Source organism: Microcaecilia unicolor, chromosome 12, assembly GCF_901765095.1.
Source record: "Microcaecilia unicolor chromosome 12, aMicUni1.1, whole genome shotgun sequence".
In the NCBI taxonomy this organism is placed as follows: domain Eukaryota; kingdom Metazoa; phylum Chordata; class Amphibia; order Gymnophiona; family Siphonopidae; genus Microcaecilia; species Microcaecilia unicolor.
In genome coordinates this window covers 39,347,064-39,364,910 of record NC_044042.1, presented here as the reverse complement: position 1 = coordinate 39,364,910, position 17,847 = coordinate 39,347,064, and the positions used below count along the sequence as shown (strand labels likewise).

General features: G+C 41.0%; 1 protein-coding gene across 1 annotated transcript in view; it reads right to left on the bottom strand.

Annotated features, from left to right (window-relative positions):
• DLAT (dihydrolipoamide S-acetyltransferase) overlaps positions 1-17,847 on the bottom strand; it is a 51,218-nt gene that overhangs the window by 24,507 nt on the left and 8,864 nt on the right. The window contains exons 4-10 of the mRNA XM_030220629.1: positions 17,375-17,528; positions 10,381-10,507; positions 9,373-9,560; positions 2,679-2,829; positions 2,216-2,283; positions 1,723-1,815; positions 1,004-1,111 (exon numbers count right to left, since the gene is read on the bottom strand). Coding sequence (XP_030076489.1) covers positions 1,004-1,111; positions 1,723-1,815; positions 2,216-2,283; positions 2,679-2,829; positions 9,373-9,560; positions 10,381-10,507; positions 17,375-17,528 — 889 coding nt within the window. The remainder of the gene's footprint in view (positions 1-1,003; positions 1,112-1,722; positions 1,816-2,215; positions 2,284-2,678; positions 2,830-9,372; positions 9,561-10,380; positions 10,508-17,374; positions 17,529-17,847) is intronic.

Below are 17,847 nucleotides of genomic sequence, written 5' to 3'. Positions count from 1 at the left end.
AATCAATAACAAAACAAGCAGTCAAGAAATCCAATAATGTATCACTCTTGACATAATGGCAATGAAGGACAGACAAGATCTTCAAGAGAAACTTCTCTGCGTATAAAGATTTGACTTGTCCAAGCCAGGCATTTTCAATAAAGGTGTACAGTGAAGAAGACAGAAAGAACTGATACGCTGAATTATGGTGCCGAGAAGAATACCATGAGGCTCATTTTCAAAGCACATAGACTTACAAAGATACATAGGTTACTATGGAACTTTGTAAGTCTATGTGCTTTGAAAATACGCCTCCATGTATGCCATGGATGGCCCAAAGAACAAGTAGTCATCAAACCTAAGGTTTCTCTGGAAGCTCAAATGACAAGACTTTGACTTTCATGCTTCGCAAAAGAGAAAGACAAGCAATGCAATGGATCGATACAGCAATAGCTACATATGCCATTCTATCAAAATGACAAGCTGCCTGACTGAAGACCAAAACATAATTCAGGGCAAATATCCACAGGGTCACCACGAGTCAACACCAACAAAACAGCACTTAACTACAGACACACAAGCAAACTCACAAAAAAACTGAATAATCCCTTCTGCTTACATCATCAAAACTAGTTTAGCAGACAATAGCAGTGTAATTTTTACAACTAGAAATCATTAATACAATGAAAATTCAATTGGAAATTGAGTCAAGCTGGCTGCACAGCCTTCCACTCCCTTACTGCTCCAATAAAAGTAATATGAAAGAAGCTCTTAATCCATTGGGATGCTATTCAAGTGAATATCATTTGCAGTATTGCAATTCTGAAAGGGACTGATGGAATGATCGCTGTAGATAACAGCTTGGTACTAAAAAAGGTGAGAGTTCTGGCCCAACCACAGTATTAAATGCTGCCAATAGAGAGCACCTGACTGATTTCTGGAGCCAGTTCCCCTTCTTGAGCTGGCCTTCTCGCACCAGTATTAGCCAAAACCCATCTCAGCCTCCTGAGATGCCTCACCTCACCTCATTTAGCTCTTTCCTGAGGTGCAGAATTTCTCCCATGTTTATGTCGATAGACAGATAATAGTGAGGTATTGTCTGTTTTGAGAGCATCAGTCGCTGAGCAATAACCTGAAGGCAAAAATGAAGACGGTGTCAGTTCCAGGCCACATACAGACTCAAACCAATTAAAAACATATATATTAATAAGATACCCACATATCTACGTACATTCTTAGTACATTAAATGGTGTCAACCTCAACAAATCATGGAGAGAAAGTATAAGTTTCTAAACCTGTATACAGTTGAAAGACAAAATATTAGCAACTGTTTGCTCTTCCCTAGGCAGATCATATTGGTATAAAATTGAATTTGCTCTCAAACAGAAGTAAACAAAATTTAGCATAGAAGTCCAACAGCAACTGAAAACCTATACAGATGATATAGTCAGATAATGTGGATTACAAATAAATTGTATTATTATTTTTATTGAGTAATCTGCCTAATGGTTAGATCAGTGTTCTGAGAACCAGGGAAGCCAGGTTCAAATCCCAGCACTGCTCCACGTGATCTCGGGCAAGTCATTTAAGTCTCTATTGCCTCAAGTCCAAACTTTAGATTGTAAGCCCACAAATACGAATATACCTTCTGTATCTGAATTAACTTGCCTTGAGAAAGGTGTAAACTAAATTCAAATCCAAGCTTTTGTTATGAAGATATGGTCTGTAGCATCTGTGCTTACCCTGCGGATGTTGGTAACTGGGATATCTGTAAACACACCAGTGGGCACAGCTGCCATTGCTGGGGATGGAGCAGCAGGAGCCGCTGCAGTCACCTGCACATACCACCACATAAAGGAAGGTTAGTTCTGCATTCATTATCGGTAACTTTCAAACCTCCCCACGAAAGCCCAAATCAGTGCCCAAGTTTTAAAGCAGCAGTGTGACAGGAAGGAAGCGGACTGTTGAAGAGGAGCATTGTACTGGTGATCCAGGGAATGGAGAATAATGATGAAAAGTCAAACATAGTGATAAAGAAAGAGGAGGTAACAGGGCCCCACTGGTTATTTTCTTGGCCCAAGCTAAATATACTTTTTTTAAAAAAAAGTTAATTTTTAATTCTAGTTCAGTACAATGGATTTTAAATTTCCTTGTGAGAAGCACACACACCTGTATATTTTTTATATATATTCAAATAAACACTTGGTTCCAATATTTTCTTTACTCTATACTCACAGGAGCAACTTTTGGAGGCACAAATGACTCAATATCTTTTTTTGTGATTCTACCATCAGAACCAGTACCTATCAAATAAAATGCAAAAAAAGGTTATGGAAACCAATGCAACAAGATTTTCTTGTTCTTTGCACATCCCTCTCATTTCCAAAACTCTCTAGTTTTAACTCACCCCCTCACCTCTCTCTGAATTGCAGTTGTTTACTTATTGCTGTCTCCCAGCATACTCTATAATAATCCTGTACAGAAAATACCACAGAATAGCTCTCCAGAGCAAGGATGTACCATACACGCTGTAAACCCATACAACTTTTTCTAATGTGTCCCTATAACCCAAATAGAATCAAACTTTTTTCATTTGGGTAATGGAGGGAAAAAGAAAATGGTTACCTATATGATGAGTTTATGCTATCATATGTCATAAAAAGAAGAATGCTAGACCTTGTCAATAAATGCAGCTCACCTTTTACCTGTGTGACATCAATATCCCGCTCTGCTGCCAGTTTCTTTGCTAGGGGGCTGACAAACACTCTTCCCTTAGGGGCCGACACTGCTGGAGGTGCTGACACTGGTGGAGGGGCCGCAGGTTGTGCAGCAGGTGGTAATGGTACAGCCTCCAAGAGAAAAAGTGCCAAATATAAATTTACTGCATAATATGATACTACACATGACTGTTTTTCATCCAGTAGTTTCCTCCCCCTGCTTCTCTGTACATCCAATTCAGTCAGAACCATGAGCCTTTATTCACAAAGACTTGGAGGTTTGTCCTATATTTTATACCTAATCCCAACATGCCTGTACTGATCATTTTAACTGTCCTGAAGCCAGAGGCCATGTAACAGGACTCTTTCAAGAATTCAGCTATCATGATAGACCTTTAACTCAGCCATTAGATGTAGCACAACTGAACCCGCCAACAATATAAGACTAAAAACGAGTTGAGTGTCATGAATCCATAAGAGATTTTGTTTTTCACACGCAAAGCACTCTTGGTGATTCCTCAAAGATTTAAAAAAAAAAAAAAAATCCAGTAGTATGCGCACCCATCCAATCATCAATATATTTGAGGGGAAAAAAAAAAAACAATTAAAATAAAAAAAAAATAAAAATAAAAAAAAAAAGAATGTAACAAACCTGCCTTACATTAATATTTGCATGTTTCTAAAGGCAAAGACAGTGGCAATACTTTTGAAAGGGACACGGTTGTATTTAAAGCTTTAACGTAAAAAAAAAAGAAAATGGAGGAATTGTATATAAAGATTCATATGCACATCAGTTTTAAATACAGCAGATTTGAAAAATGAATTATGCTATCGTGTCCATGATCACGATAAAAATTTTAACTTGTGGTAATAGTGAAAATTTTCACTTGCAATGCTATCATCTAGTAAGAGAAGGCACATTACTTTTGATGTGCGACTTAAGTCTTTGAGGGATCATAAATGTGTTACTTAAAAAAAAAATTCTTATTTATGATCATCTCTGGGAAAAGGCGAATCAAGTCACCAGAAACAAAAAATGAGGTTTTAATGAATTCTGTTAGAGCAATTTGTAATACAACAGTCCAAACCCCATCCTTTTATGGGGGGGCGGGGGCGCAGCGGAGGCTACAGAACCTTAAATGTGTAACTTTTGCAGACTGCTTATGGGCCCATGACATGAAAAATAGCCACTCTCAACATTTTGGATCCACTACTTGGTCATCTTTTCCTACAGACAATCACTTATGAATTCATGACCTTGAACTAATCCTAAAGCCATGACCACGACACTCTCTCCCTGCCCCTCAAACCTCCCAGGGCTGTGAGCATTGCTTTCATAGCATCACCAGCCCCAACCCCAGAAATCCCAATTTAGGGATCAAACTAGTGACCTTTCCAACACAAGGCTGGAACTAAGATTGCTCTCTGTGGAACACTGGCAGGGTTTAATAAGGACAACATTAAATACAATTTATACATCCTTCTTGGACAAAAGTAGTCCATTCAAGATGGCATACATATACAAAAGACACCTTTCAACCAAATCAACCCTCAATCCACACCACACACAAAATTGTTAACCTTAAGTGGAAAAAAATTGATACCAGACTGAACCTTTGTATTTTACATGTATAGGAGGGAAAGAAAGGGGAAACCCTCAGAGGTCAGTGGTAAATACAACACCCTATCGGACTGGTCCGTGGAACGCTCTTTGTATGCTTGTTTAAAGCTTACTCTGGGCTGTTCACACTGAACCTCTATCTATCATTGGCAAAAACCTTTTCATCTGCTTCCATCCATTACTACACTTTATTTAACCCAACAAATATTTTATGGGTTTTTTTGTTCTTTTATATATACCAATAAAACTTCATAAAACTTGCAGTATGCAAAGCTCTCTGAAGCATACTTATTGTGACTATCCTAAAAACACAACTAATTTATATGTGCCTGCAGGACTGGGATGATAACTACTGTGTTAGAGATCTAGACAAACTAATCACCAGCAAGAACAAGGTTTGAGAGTAAATCAAAGAAATTTTATTCTTGGAACACATTGGGTGTTATGGAGAAATCAGATCATACCTGCTAATTTTCTTTCCTTTAGTTCCATCAGAACAGTTTGGGACTTGCAGATGTTGCACCCATTGGTCAGCAGGTGGAGACAGAAAAACACAAAGTGTGCTCTGCCCTATAAGGGCACTCTGCAGCTCCAGCACTTCAGTATTTAAACAACAAAGCAGTGGAAACCTGTGAAACTAAGGATACAAATATAACTTCATTCCTATAAGTATTTTAGAACTCATGCATTTATCTTGAATTTTGAGAAGATTGAATAAAAAGAAGAAAGAACTGGAACTGTAAGGAAACAAGCTATATAATGAACACATGCTGACTGAATAAGGGAGAGGAGCTAATATTGATCTGGTGGGACTAAAGGAAAGAAAATTAGGAGTAATATTTAATTTCTCCTTCCTTAGCATCTTCACCAGATCAGTACAGGACTTGCAGAACGTGACAAAGCAGTCCTCATGAGGGTTAGAATTCAGACTCCAGTCAACACACTGAGACTCCAAAGACAACTTCATCTCTGGCTGCAAAGTGCAATGGTTACCTTAGAGATGGGCTGGCCTTTTTTGGCAGCACCAAAAAAAAAAGGAAAGAATTTGTCAGTCCTTCAAAATTTGTTAGTTTCCTCAACATATCTCATCAAGGCTCTCCTAATATCCAGATGCCTTAAAGAAAGAAATCGGTCCCATAGTCTTCTGTACAAAACGAGGGAGAATCAAAGTCTGATTGAAATGAAAAGGCAAAATCGCCTTCAGGAGAACGAAGGGAACTGCACGGATGGAAACAGCCGCTTCTATGAAAACACAGAAACGGATCTCAGCAGGAGGGAGCCTGCATGTCAGAGACTATGTAGGCTGAGGTAATGGACACTAAAAAAAAATTTTTTTTTTTTTTTTGAACATAAGGTTCTTTAAAGTGGCCTTTTTAAAGGGACTAGGGCCCTAAGAACCAGATTCAGAGTCATTCTGGACACATAGATCTAACTGATGAACAGAGACGACTGAACCCTTCCAGGAAACAGACTACATCCTTATGAGATACCAAAAGAAGGCATTCTCAAAACACCCTTTAAAACAGGTTAGAGTTGCCACATGACCTTTCAAGGTGCCTAATTCGAGGCCCTTCAAGAGATCAGATTGAAGGAGGTAAGAATACAACAAAGAGATGCTTATCCGGAAACAACAGCCTTTTCTGATCACCAGCTTTCAAAGGGTCCTCCAGACTCTAATGTACATCACAGAGATGGAATGCTTCCTAGCTTGCAGGAGGGTTGCAATGACATCATCTGAATGCCCTACATGCCTTAATTTTGACCTTTCAAGAGCCAGGCCATAAGATCAAAAGGGAGTTAGTTATATAATACATGAGCACCGGTTCCTGATGTAGAAGGCAGATAAGTGCCTGATCCACCTGGAGGCAGACTAGATCAGCGTTCCATGGTCTTCTTGGCTGATCCAGTGCTATGAAAATTACCAGACCCAGATGGGTGGCTACCCTTTGAAGTGTCCAGCTATAATAGCCCATGGCAGAAACACTTAGAGAACACCAAATATTAGCCACTGCTGAATCAGGGCATCAATTTCTTCCATCGTATATTAATGACTGACTGAAGAAACAGTTTGCCTTTGAGGCAATTCATACTCCCCTGGATTCAGGGAGTCTGTTCAGAAAGTCTGCCTGGAGATTTTGCTTCCCTGCTATGTGAGCTGTGGAGGGAGAAGTCAGGTACTATTCTGCCCTGTAGAAAAGAAGGCAAACTTCCAGAGCCAGATGAACACACTTCATACCCCCTTGCTTCTTGACATTTGCTACCACAGTAGCATTGTCAGAAAAGACCCCTATTGGCCTTCCTCTCCCTCGGCTCTAGCTGGTTGATAGATTAGGTTAACTTAGTGGGCGACCACTTTCCTTGTACCACTAGTTCTTAGCAGTGGGCCCCCCCTAATCTGACAGGCTAGCATCCGTGGTGACCACCATCCAACTGGAGATTGCTAAAGGAACTCCCTTCTTTTCCCATGCCTAGACGTGCTTGGGTGGTCCACAGCAGGAGACAAGCATAACTCTGGGACATTGGTGATCAACAGCCAAGAAGACTGGAGGGGCCACATATGTGCTCTTGCCCAAGGTGCCACCTCCAAGCTTGCTGGCATCAAACCCAAGATTTTCATGGAGCCCTGCTGCAGCAACGTTGCCCGACAGCCTGGAAGCCAAATCTGGGCATGGTGCTTCTGGATCCTGTGTTACAGATGAAAAATCTTTTCTTTGCTGGTATCAAAAAGAACCCTCAAAACAATTCCAGTCTTTGAGAAGGCTCCAGCTTGTTCTTGTTGAAGTTGACTATCCAGCCCAGCAAATGAAGAAGCTGTGCTACTCTCGAGGTTACCTGCACACCTTTGTGGCAAGCAGAGGCCCAGATCAACCAGTCATCTAGATCCTCTCATGCTGTGGAAAGGCCATAACCACCACCATGACCTTTGAAAAGGTCCTGGGAGCTGTTGCTAGTCCGAACGGTACTGTTCAGAACTAGAAATAATGACCCAGAATTGCAAATCTTAAAAGCTTTTGGTGGTGTGGTCAAACAGGGATATAGAAGTAGGCTGCTTTGAGATCCAGAGCCAACAAAAACTCCCCTGGATGAAGTGAAGCAATCACTGACAACAGAGTTTCCATGAAATGGGAAACTCGTAGAAAACAACTGACCTTTTTGAGGTCCAAGATCGGCCGAAAAGAACCTTCTTTCTTAGGAATGACAAAATACATGGAATAATTTCCCTTTCCCCAATCCTGCTGGGAACCTGAGGTCACCACATCCAGGTCAAGCAAGTTTGGGAGAGTAGCTTCTACCACGAACTGCATCTTTGCAAGGGGATTCCAAGTAGAAATTTGCAATGGGGCAGGAGAATTCAAATTTGTGCCTTTCTCTAATGATGTCAAGGACCCAATGGTCAGAAGTTATTCTGATCCATTTCTTGACAAAGGCAACCAGCTGACCCTCAATCCAAGGTACCAAGGAATAGATTAGGACCCCATCATTGGTTGGCATGAACAGCACTGGAAGGATGGAAGCTTGAGATGCTCCATGTTTGTCCCCTCAAAGAAGAGCACTTCAGCTAATTTCAACTCCTCTGAAAATATCCTGAAAAGCCTACGGTTCTATATGTTCTGGCCTTGCAAAACCGAGGGCAGTTAACAGAAGGCACAAGTCAAAGGCTTCAGCTTGTCATCTGAAAATCTCTAAGAATGAGCCTCTCTCAAGTCCTTCACTAGTTTTTCCAATTCCTCACTGAACAGTAGCTTTCACTTAAAGGGAAGTTTAGTCAGCTGAACTTACAAGCCACATAAGCTGGCCAATTCCTTAACCATAGCAGGTGGCACACAGAAATGGAAAAGTTCCATGCGGCAGGAAAGGGTTCTCACTAAATTGGCCAATCCCACCTTAGCTGGGGCCCAGATCACTAGAACCCTGACCGGTTTCATCCTTTTGTTGAACCCACTGGAGGCAGGAAGGCTCTAGCCACATAGGAGCTACAAATTGAAGCCTGAAAGCACAAAGCTACAACTAAAAAAAAAAAAAAAACAGCAGAGTAAAAGTAGAAGGGGAAGGGAAAGGGCGGGACTCAGACCACTGACTATATCTCTGCAGGTTACTTCTGCCTTGCCCAGCTAACCCCTGAGCTCAACTGGTTACCAGCTGACCAACTGGTCCAGAAGCAGGCCTCAGGCCTCATCCACCAGTCCAGGAGCTGCACAGCAGACCACCTTCCACTTGCTGGAAACAGAAAAATACTGAAGTACAGGCGCAGCACATTGCTCTTATAGGGCAGAATACACTTCTATCTTTTTCCATACCCACTGCACCCACAAGTCCTGGTCTGATCTGGTTAGGACACTTAAGGACACCTAGCCAAGTTTCACAAATCAGTGAAAAAAATATCTTTCCTAATGCAGGTATAGCAGGCCCCAATTAATGATTGATCAAATTACAGATGATTAAAAAAAAATTTTCAGATAAACCAGCAGATGTTGGCCAAGCCTTTGGCATTGCCTACTAAAGGTGTTGCATGTACTCTTGACATCTGAATTACTGAATGGTCTGGCTTTAAGTTTATACAACTAAACCTAAACATACAGTACATTACTGATTGCCTAAGGCTGATCTACAAAGCATCTATCCAACAGATATTGTAAGCCTCGTTACAACAGTAGTGCCTCCTATTCACTGAAGAAATTTTTCTTCTCAGCAATTTTTCTTGATTTATCAAAAGTCAGAGGAGGCACCAAACCACCAGACAGATGGCTTTGCCTTTAACAAATCAAGAAGGGTCCAACTGGTGCCTGAATCTGCAACTTAGTATTTTCTCAGTCCCAAGAACATTCTTCCTTATGCAGCCTGATTTTAGTTTTGGTAGATCCTTTTGTGTTTTGCTACCGTTAGTTTTCCCTGCTTCGATTCTGTAGTGAGTAGGAGGTGCTTTGACTTAATACCTTCCTTGGAGAACAGAAAAGCCTCCCAGGACGCTACAGAAAAATAGAAGAGACATTACAAAAATAAAACAAATCAAAACCATGGATAAAGCATATAAATATAGAGCACAATAGTCTTACTTGAGGTGAGGGAGGTGGTGCTTGTGGTTTGATGTCAGCCACACCAGCTGTCTCCTGGTAATCAGCAAAGCTGGGAATATCCGACTCCTTCTCTACAATAATACAAAGCGGTGTCCCCAGAGGCACATCCCTCGTTCCTTCCGCAATGAGGATTTTGGCTAAGTATCCTTCCTCTTGCACTTCGAAACCTTACAGATATAAGATATTGTTCCACTATTCTGTTAAACTTGGTAAAAAACATGAAACAAGAAACTTGGTACAGCAGAAGCCAAAACAGCAAAGCTTAAAACAAAGGATTTTATTTATTTTCACAAACTTGGTATACTGCCATTCAGAAACCAACATGGCAGTGGGGAAAAAAAAGTCAGAAGATTAAGACTCAGTAATCAACTGAACTTCTCAAACAGTGAGGCACAAGAGGGAAGAGAATAAGCAGTAGAACAACAAAATTTTAACTGAATACAAATATGCAGCATACTTATTTAGTGTATCCCTTCCATTACCATTTCCCCCACGTTTGAACAATAACTGGACTACAGAATATCACTTTTTAACAATGGACTATATTTCTTGCCAGAGTGGGATATCAAACCAAACCACAATAGATTTTAAATATAATCAAACACATGCTCCTGTCTCCATCCATTTCTAAAATGAATGCCAAAATACTTCCTACCAGACAAAGCAACTTCAGTAGATTCAGCATCAGTGTGTGCATGTTGCTTTTCATGGTTAAGGTCTTATATAAGAATAAAAAGTACAAAAGTGGGCAAGGAAGATCCTTCCCCACCCCAGTAATGTAAAGATCATAAAACTAAATAACAGTCTTATGGTATAAGAGATCCCTTTGTACTAGGGAAGGAAACTGGTGAATTTCTCATCCCTATGATCCCATCAATAGCAGCTAACACTTATTTCATAACAGGCAAATTTCTAAGTACTTATAACTTATCATGCTCACCTGGTCTCCAATACTGGTATTTCTGTTGCTGAACCATCTACACATACCTATTGTGGCTTTATCTGTTTCAATCTCCGCCAGCAAATCGCCTTCACTCAGTTTCTCACCAACCTTCTTCTCCCATCTCTGCACGGTTCCCATTGTCATTGTTGGGGAGAGAGCAGGCAAAAGAATCTACAGGACAGAAGACAGCACAGCCTCAAAATTGGTTTCCCACAGTGTCCACAACAATAACGTGCAACACAAAAAGAGCTTTGTAAACCCATGGATGCCTCTCTCATCACAGAGATATACATCAAAGTATTTCAGAATGAACCAGTGATTGCTTTTTGTTCCAGCAGTGATACAAAAGCAGCAGAACTTACAAACTTTAGTGCTGCCGAATTATAAAACTGTGTTGGGAGTCCCAAACCCATCCTTCCCTCAAGTTCTGAAGGGGAATGAAGGAATGGAATGCCACGGGTAGTAAGAAGTAAACTGGGGAAATCAATAAAAGAGCTATACACAGTCAAAGTCCAGGCAGGAAGCATAGGGAAGGCAGAGACCCAGTCCAAGATGGCAGAGGCAGAAAGGCACAGTCGGAAGCCAGGCTCTTTGGAGATGGTGCAGGAAGAAGTAAACAGGAGACCCTGACTGAAGTGCCTTATGTACTAGGAGAATTACCTTTACATAAATCAGAAGACAACAGGACTCCAATGTTAACTTCTTCAGAATAGGAGGACATGGCTGAATCTTTCATCCCCAAGCAAGAGTCTGGCACTAGTATTCTGAAGAAGGTGAAGGTACATAAAGTGATAAGGCAGCTGGCAGAGAAGCTGGAGGTGGACAAAGACCAAGTGGGAGTCTTGGAGGATGCAAGGATGGATGACTCTGTAATTATACAGCAGCCACAGCAAGAGGTGCACTGGCTAAAACCTAAAGCAGAGGACCATGAAAAGAGACAGGAGGTCCAATATCAGAATCTTCAGAGTGCATGAGGGTCTGGAGCTTCTGGACATCCAGCGCTTCATAAGAGAACTGTTGGCTACAAGCTTCCCCTCCAAACTTGCTAGCTCTTGTGGGCTCATCAGGAGATGCAGCCACATCCAGCCACAGGGAATTGGCCACGTGCTATTATTTCAAAGCTATGCACCATCAATAAATAGAATTTGTAATACTGGAGCCCTCAAGTCTCACAAAGTAGAGTGAAAAATATAGAAGTTTTACTTATTTATTTATAGTGCAGAAATAATAAGGAAATGTGAAACCCTTTTGAAGAACAAAGATGCTTTGCTGCAAGTGGCCAAATCCGGATGTCGAGCCAGTTTCAGTGCCAAAAGGCAAAACTGAAATTCATTTACCCTCTTGTATTCTTAACAAGGCTGCAATTAGAGGAGAGGTCCACCCCCCTTTTTTCAATATCTTCAGCTCCAGTATTTTGTACTGAGGAAGGAAAATTGGAAGAGTGTTAGGACAACACCTTTGGAGTTGGAGATTGGTTTTTGGGTTGAGAAGAACAGCAAGTTGCCGCTTTCCCAAATTTATAGTTGTTTGGTCATATAGCTCCACGGAGCAAGTGTTTGCGCTTGCCAATACAAGAGGATGCCTGGAAAACATCTATAAGAGAATCAAACAATGCTCAATATCCACAACATGTAGATAAACTCATATTAAGTTAATTTACAGAGCCTACTCCACATCAGTGGAGGTAGCAAAGTTAAATTTTTTTGTTTGTTTTTTTTGTTACATTTGTACCCTGCGCTTTCCCACTCATGGCAGGCTCAATGCGGCTTACATGGGGCAATGGAGGGTTAATTGACTTGCCCAGAGTCACAAGGAGCTGCCTGAAGTGGGAATCGAACTTAGTTCCTCAGTTCCCCAGGACCAAAGTCCAGCACCCTAACCACTAGGCCACTCCTCCACTCAATTGGGGGATTGGGTTTGTGTTGGAAGTAGGGATTTGGGACAGTAGGAAATTCTTTCCATATGAGGTGGGACTGTGCGAAAGAAACTCTTGGGAGGATATTGCTGATATCATGTGGAAAAGCGTTGGGTAGTAAGACAAAATTAAACCCTCAGTCGTTTTTTCTAATGGCTGCCCTGATGGTGATTGCCTGGATGTGGAGGGTCCTCAGATGGAGGAGTGGATGGAAGGAGTAAGGATAGTGATGGGTTATGATAAGCTTACCTGTATATTGCAGAAGAGAGGGATTTTGAGAAGTTTGGGTCCATTTTATACAGTTCTTAACTGCTATTTAAATATACTTGGATGGATCCTGAACGTCTTCTTGGACACTGTCTCTGATGAAGAGGGGGGGGGGGGGGGGGGGGGGAGTGGAAGGTCTCTTTGCATTGTGTGAACGTAAGAGTGAGGTAGAGAGGAGGTCCAGGGAGAAGGCCCCAGGACTGTATTTGTAGGGGGGTGTGTGTGAAGGGTTTCTTTGGACTGTGTGAACATAAGAGAGTGAGGTAGAAAAGAGGTCCAGGGAGAAGACGCCAGGACTGGGTTTGTAGGTTATTTGGGGTTTCATTGATGCCTGGTGACCGATTTGGTCTATTGTTGACGTTAGCCTGTGTGGGAGCTTTCATGCTCCAATGTTTGTTGTACTGCCTGCTTAAAAACAAAGTGAAAAAAAAAAGAATGAACCAGTAATTGACCTACTTTGCATTTTTTGTCTTTGACCTCTCTTCTGTGCAGGAGAGCTGCATGGGCTAGTAAAGCTGAAATCAGGCCACAGAAGAATTGCTCTATCAATAAATTCAAATGGCACAGTAGTGCCCTAGGTTAATCAGGAATGTGAACATTTCAACTGAATCACAACAGGGAAATAAGAACAAAATAAAACCACCAGGCATGTAAGCTGTGAATCCCTAAATCTATCATGTCTGTCTACAAAGGTCCTTCTCTTATTTTGGATATCACAAACAATATATTTGCAGAATGAGTGTTCCCTTTATTTTTAGGAATTCATTAGCTACAGCAAATAGAGCAGAAATTGTACAATCCCAGCTAAGTACAAACCACACCATTCAGAAGAGAATTTATGAACAACTTGTAGAGCTGACAGTAGATAAAACCATGTAGCCAGATGAGATACTAAGGGAGCTCAGAGAGGTTCTGGCAGATATATGTTTAACAGATTCTTGGAGACAGAATAAGTTCCATGACACTGGAAGAGAATGGATGTGGTAAAGACGAAATGGGGAACTACAGGCCAGTAAGCCTTACCCTGATGGTAGGAAAATTAATGGAGACACTACTGAAGGAGAGGATCGCAAACTTTCTAGAGTCCAGTGGATTGCAAGATCTAAGCCAGAGGCAGACCATATCAACCTTCCTAATTTCTCTGACTGAGTGACTAGAGAACTATATCAAGGGCACATGCTGATAAGTGTACTTGGATTTCAGCTAAGACTTTGATGCAGTACCTCATAGGAGGCTCATGAAGATGAGCAGCTAGGAATACTGAATAAGAAACTGGTTGACTGACAGGGGACAAAGAATAGTAGCAAATGGAATTTGGAAGATAGATAGATGAATAGGAGTCACAGGTAGTCCTAAGACCAAATTCTGTTCAATATCTTTGTGAATGATATTGCCAAAATGCTAGAAGGGAAAATTAGCATTTTCGTGGATGATGAAAAATCTGCAATACACTTTTATTCACCAGGTTGATACCCCAATAAGCACTGCTCATTCTAACAACATACAGCATAAAAATATATAATAAGGGCAAATAAATCAGTGAACAGGAAGGAAAAAAGAAGAGAATGGAAAACCTGTAGTGCAGTGGGGCCTAAACCCTGAAACCAAGGAGAAACCCTTACCCCTAACAGTAAGACCAGCAAACACTGCTAAGCATCACCAAAGTCCTGGGAGAAAAGGAATGTTTTCAGAGTAGATTTAAAGCAAGAAAGGTTTCTCTCACTTCTAAGAGAAGGTGGGAAGGCATTTCAATATGAGAGGTAAGACAACAAAATGCTGTGCATCATGTAATTTCTATATGAACAGAACACGTGTGAGCTGGTTAGTGTATAGAGAATGAATTGGATGACCTCAATTGCATGGGATCAAGAGATTTGATAGGTAAACAGAGGACCCTGACTGAAGTGCCTTATGTACTAGGAGAATTACCTTTACATAAATCAGAAGACAACAGGACTCCAATGTTAACTTCTTCAGAATAGGAGGACATGGCTGAATCTTTCAGCCCCAAGCAAGAGTCTGGCACTAGTATTCTGAAGAAGGTGAAGGCAGTGGAGGGAGAATTGCTTCAAGCCTACAGAAAGAGAAATTGAATCACGTGCCCTGTTGCTCAAGCATCTTACTGTTACTGCAACAGATTCATCCATTGTTATTGGCATCAAGGAGCATTTCCAACACTTAATTGACACTTATTTTCCTGTTCATCTACTACAGTGTTGGTTCTCTTCTATATCCACATCTAAAAGACAATCCAATTATTTTCCCAGATGATGTAACAACACATGCAACCGAATCTTTGAGAAGGCTGTACCAAAACCAGATTGAAATGCAAGTTGAGTCCATCAAAAACATCTCAGGATCCTTCAACAATCCACATTCCAAGAAAGTGCCACATATGTAGAAAAGACCCCTTCCAAAAGAATTAAAATGGATGTTAGCAGTTTTATGAGCAACTTTTATGGAACAATACCTCCTTTGAAGGCTATTCATGAATTGGACAGTTATTTATGTTCAAGTGATGCAGCCAATGTTTTAATTTTTTAGAAAAACAAGCAAAGGTGCTGGCCAAAACTGGCAAACCCTGCACAGGGGATCTTGTGTATTCCTGAAACCAGCACATCTTCTGAGGTGACATTTTCTATTGCGGAAAGGACAGTTGAAGACAGGCGAACTAGACTGAATCCTGCATATTTCTCCCCCACTAGGGCATACAGCGCAAGTTGTATTATGTCCCCCTAGACATTTTAACAGGATGGATTAGGGTTCCTTGGGGTAGTAGAAGTCAGATATTGTTGGGGTTTGAAGGATAGAGGGTGGCAGGAAAGGGGGTTAATTCAGTTGCTCGTTGTTAGTATTGTTTTCCATTTGTGATTTATAAATAACAGCTGTACAGAATATTGTTCCTTTTTATACTTTCTTTCTGAAGGCTTCATAAGCACATAAGAAAAGTCATATTCAGTCAGACCGAAGTCCACTGAGCTCAGTATCCTGTCTCAGACAGTGACCAGTCCAGGTAAAAATTACCCAGCAGATCCCAAAATGGTAAATCTGTATCTTGTACATTCCACGAGATGAGCAAAGGCTCTCCCAGGTCTATCTGGCTAATAATTATTTTTCTGCAGATATTTGTCCAAATCTCTTCTGAATCCCACTATGTTAGTTGCCTTGACAACATCTTCTGGCCACAGATTACATGCTTAATTATGTAATGTATGTGTGAGTGTGTGGTTGGTTGGTGGGTGGGTGAGGGAGGGAGGGAGGGACTTTTACAATTTGTTTTAAATCTGCTGGTTATTAGTTTCATAGAGGGGCTCATTTTCAAAGCACCTAGAATTACAAAGTTCCATAGGTTACTATGGAATTTTATAAGTCCAAGTGCTATGAAAATATGCCTCTATGTAACTTTATAAGTCTAAGTTTTTGAAAATACGCCTCTTGGTGTCTTCTTCTTTAACTTTTCAAAGAAAAAAGTGTTCCTATTCAACTGTTCCACCTCATTCATAATTTTATAAACTTCTATCATACATTCCCCCCTCTCAGTTGTCTCTTCTCCAAGCTGAAAACCCTAACCCAGTGCATCCCAAACTTTTATCCTATCAGACTCCAATTCATGTGACCCCCAGATGATTAAAACAGAAAAGCAGATCTCCATTCCCTTTCCCTCTCTCATCTACTTCGTCCTCCTCCTACTTATCCAAAGCATGGAGATAACACCCACAGTGGTGGTGATGGCAACAGTTGTAGAAGTCTGAAGAGTCCTGTGCAAGTCACATCACCCCAGTTCTAGAATGAAGTGGAATTCTCCTCTGGATCTCCTGCCCCTCTATAAAGATTCCAACTCTTGCCATCAGACTGAGAGAACCCCAAATTCAGGGTTTCAGGTTGCACTTCTTTACAATGACATTATAGCAGGGTACAGGCCAAATCAAAATCTTGCAATCAACAATCTTAATTCTGCTCCACTGACAGGATGCCATCAAGTCCAACTTAAGTGAACAGTTTTGGATTTTTACAGGATTGTAGAAATTTGCTCATTGTGCAGCAGCGGCGGTGGCCAAAAAAGCAAACAGGATGCTAGGAATGGTGAATCAAACCAAAAATAGTATAATGCCTTTGTATTGCTCCATGGTGCAACCTCACCTCGAGTACTGCATTCAGTTCTGGTAGCCGTATCTCAAAAAAGATATAGTGGAATTAGAAAAGGTTCAAAGAAGAATGACCAAAATGATAAAGGGGATGGAACTCCTCTCATATGAGGAAAGGCTAAAGAGGTTAGGACTCTTCGGCTTGGAAAAAAGAATGATGAAGAGAGATATGATCAAGGTCTACAAAATCCTGAGTGGTGTGGAATTTTTTACTCATTCCAAAAGTACAAAGACTAGGGGACACTCAAGGAATTTACATGGAAATACTTTTCAAACAAACAGGAGGAAATATTTTTTCACAACAAATAATTAAGCTCTGGAACTCTTTGCCGGAGGATAGCGTATCTGGGTTTAAAAAAAGGTTTGGACAAGTTCCTGGAGGAAAAGTCCATAGTCTGCTATTGAGACAGAAGTTACTGCTTGCCCTGGGGATTAGTAGCATGGAATGCTGTCATTATTTGGGTTTCTGCCAGGTACTTGTGACCTGGTTTGGCTACTACTGGCAACAGGATACCGGGCTACATGGACCATTGGTCTGATCCAGTATGGTCATTCTTATGTTCTTATATTTTCCAACCCTAAAACGGCAGGTATGTGACATCTGCTGCTGTCCCATAACTATCCTTGATCTTCCATTCAATGAAATATAATCTGCATTAAACTGATTATAATTAAACTTCAGGAAAATCACACCATATGCATATCTTTTACCTTCAAATGTGTGGGATAGGCACTGCCTGGAGCCTGAACTGCAGGCTGAGGAGCTGCTGCACTGGGAGTTGCTGCTGCTGGGGGTGGTGCTGTAGGGGCAGAGGCTGCTGCAGAATCCAGGGTAAAGTCTTTAAAGGAATCGATATATTCAGGCCTAGAATACAAAAGTTAGGAGAAATTACACATTGCTAATCATTAAGAACTGGTCATTCTATTTCAGAATTCACACAGTATGTGGCAAGTACTATGGAATGACCAACAACTTCATGGTAATCTAGCTCTCTCACAAACTGCTGATTATATAGACTACATAAAACTATTTCAACGTATTTATGCTGATTGTTCTCAGATCTTCCTTCAGTCCCATTTTTTCTAATGCTCCTCTCCTCCTCCCAATAGCACAAAATCAAAGGCGCAGCTTAATTTCAAACTGATATGTGTCAGTTTAGGGAGTAGTCAAAACACTTATTTAA